Genomic DNA, 2,783 nt, shown 5'->3' with positions numbered 1-2,783 from the left:
CTAAGTGATGTATCAACAAGTAAAAAAAGATCTTTTAATGTATAGAATCCCTTGGAGCAATAGGATTTTAAATGGATATTTCATATTGTTACTATCTACCACTATCCCATGTATCCTATCTACTTATTTTAAAAAAGTTGCTGCTTAAGTTGATGAAAGTTTCCTGAACTGCTAGAAATATTTAATACATTTATGAAACATTTATCATTGCACTCAGTCTCTATTTTAATACACAAAATATACTACAAGTTTTGCTCTGCATTTCTGCAATCTAACAAACTCCATTTAGCTTTGCAGAGTACTTGCAATCACAGTGAATTTCTGTTTCAGACTCTCTCTTTTCTGTTTTAAGTGGGTTTCTATGGTCCTTGCTTCTTTTAAGATCCCATCAAGTTCTTGGACATAAGAAGCATCCATCGCTGCTCTCTCACTTAATTGAAAAAATCTGTAGTTAAAATCAATACTGACACCATTAACTTTTTCACTACTTAGAACTGCTTTTATGCTTTTCTTAAAAATTTGTATCTGTCAATACTCCGTTTCTGACCAAATCAGTTCTCTGTTGTAACAGAAAACAGCTTTTTTCTTTCAAGATCTGTGGTAGGTAGTTTTCAGCACAAATTTCTCTAAACTGCAGCCACAGTAATCCATCTTATCTAGAGAAATTAGAAAACTGCTGTATAGGACAGAAAGTTAACTTGCCTTAATATATGAGCATATTTTGATAACAAGTTCATAATTTCTTTGTTCATCTCTGTTAAAAAAAGAAGTAATTTTATTTAAACATTTGAATGATTTTTTGTGGCAACATCGAATTAGATAATTACATAGGCACTTGCAGTATATTTAATACATCACCATTTAAAACTTTTTCCAGTGGTTCAGCTTTGTGAAGGGACTGCGAGCCCTCAGAAAAAGCCAAATCTGTTTTGTCAAGGGAGGACAACTGAGGATTTTCCGAAGCTTCATTCTAATAACAAGAGCACATAAAAAAATACAGGTTCTAGGACTTAAAACAAGCTTAGCACAGATAAGAGTTTAACTGAGAAAAAAAAGAGGTTTTAAAAAATCTTGAGAGACTGCTTTCAAAGGAAGTGTATTGTTGGCTTCACAGCATCAACACCATCCACTGTGAACAGGCAGAGCACCTAGGGGAGTTCGTGGGAAGCACCAGGTTGAGATCTTTGCTTGTATCACTAAAAGCTGATGTGCTTCGGAAGCTCGCTCTCAAGAAGTCCTTCATAACTGCATTGCAGTGCACACCCAGTTTTGTTTTTCTTCAAACACTTAAGAGAAACTGTACAGTCTACTTGCATAAGAACGTCACATATTTTTTCCCCTAACTCCTGTAAACTGCCATGGAGTGCTCTGCCCTCTCTCCTTGAGAGGAACCCACAGCAATGCCACAGAAGGACATGGGGCCGTTTTATAACAGTTTGTGTCACTCCCCTGGGGCCAGAAGGGTCCAGGTACTCCCTCCCTTCCTTATACAGTACCGCTCACCTCCATCTCTTTTTTCCGTTTACTTCTATTTTCATCAGGTTTTTGTGTGTTGCTTGTCATCGTTGCCTGATAAAAAGTACGTCACATTTGGTAAGGGGTTATCTTTGTGCGTCTGGAGAACACATCTATATTAAAATACCATGTAAAACCTGTAAGCAGTACCTGTGTAAGCTCCTCTGTGAAGGAGCTCTCCTCGCCGCAGAGAGGCAGCACCTCAGAGCACGGTGTGTGCAGTGAAGAGAGCAGGTCCAAGTGCCGGCCCTGGGGCTCCCGGCCCTGGGGCTCCCGGCCCTGGGGCTCCCGGCCCTGGGGCTCCCGGCCCTGGGGCTCCCGGCCCTGGGGCTCCCGGCCCTGGGGCTCCCGGCCCTGGGGCTCCCGGCCCTGGGGCTCCCGGCCCTGGGGCTCCCGGCCCTGGGGCTCCCGGCCCTGGGGCTCCCGGCCCTGGGGCTCCCGGCCCTGGGGCTCCCGGCCCTGGGGCTCCCGGCCCTGGGGCTCCCGGCAGGGCCGTGGTTCGGCCCTGGGGCTGCTGACACCGATTCTGCCTTGCCCAAATGGGCGCTGTTCCTCCTCAGCTCCACCTATGCTCCCCCAGCACCTCGCACCCTGAGGGCCATCGGTGGCCCCCTGCAGCCCTCTCCTCAGGCCCTCCCCCCTGGCCCTCAGGCCCTCTCCTCTCAGGGCCTCTCTCCTCAGGCCCTCTCCTCTGGCCCTGAGGCCCCCTCTCCTCTGGCCCTCAGGCCCCCTCTCCTCTGGCCCTCAGGCCCTCTCCCCTCTGGCCCTCAGGCCCTCTCCCCTCAGGCCCTCTCCCCTCAGGCCCCCTCTCCTCTGGCCCTCTCCCCCTCTCCTCTCAGGACTTCAGGCTCCTCTGGCCCTCTCCCCTCTGGCCCTCAGGCTCTCTCCCCGCAGGACTTCAGGCGCCTCTGGCCCTCACGCCCTCTCGCCCCCTCTCCTCTGGCCCTCAGGCCCTCTCCCCCTCTCTTCTCAGGCGGCGGGAGCTGACAGGCAGTGTGGCCAGCCCCCCTCCTCACACGCCCGGCTGCCGGCACCTCAGGTGGGCAGGAGTGGGGCCGGCAGCCCTGCTCCAGCTGGGGGGCTGTGGCAGGCAATGGGCAGGCTGCCGGGCAGGGGCTGTGCGGCCGGGCCCAGCCAAGAAGGCTTGTACCAGCCTCAGTGTAGTGCCAAAACCCCCGTTCCACCACCCCAGGAAGGAGCGCTTCGCCCCTGTGACATGGTCGAGCATGATGAGACCACCTGTAGCTATCTGAAGTGTCCTGCAGTCT

At 51.0% G+C, this 2,783-nt stretch overlaps 1 protein-coding gene across 1 annotated transcript; it reads right to left on the bottom strand.

The window, feature by feature from the left end:
- Positions 1–285: 285 nt before the first annotated feature.
- Positions 286–1,563, bottom strand: TEX12 (testis expressed 12). Its single transcript, XM_037409628.1, has 4 exons — positions 1,504–1,563; positions 859–970; positions 703–754; positions 286–430 (listed from the first exon to the last, which is right to left on the bottom strand). The coding sequence occupies exons 1-4, from the start codon at positions 1,561–1,563 to the stop codon at positions 286–288; spliced, it is 369 nt and encodes a 122-aa protein (XP_037265525.1).
- Between the last annotated feature and the right edge of the window lie 1,220 nt (positions 1,564–2,783).

Source organism: Falco rusticolus, chromosome 16, assembly GCF_015220075.1.
Source record: "Falco rusticolus isolate bFalRus1 chromosome 16, bFalRus1.pri, whole genome shotgun sequence".
Lineage (NCBI taxonomy): Eukaryota > Metazoa > Chordata > Aves > Falconiformes > Falconidae > Falco > Falco rusticolus.
Note: the sequence above shows the minus strand (reverse complement) of the source record. Positions and strands in the feature narration are given on the sequence as shown.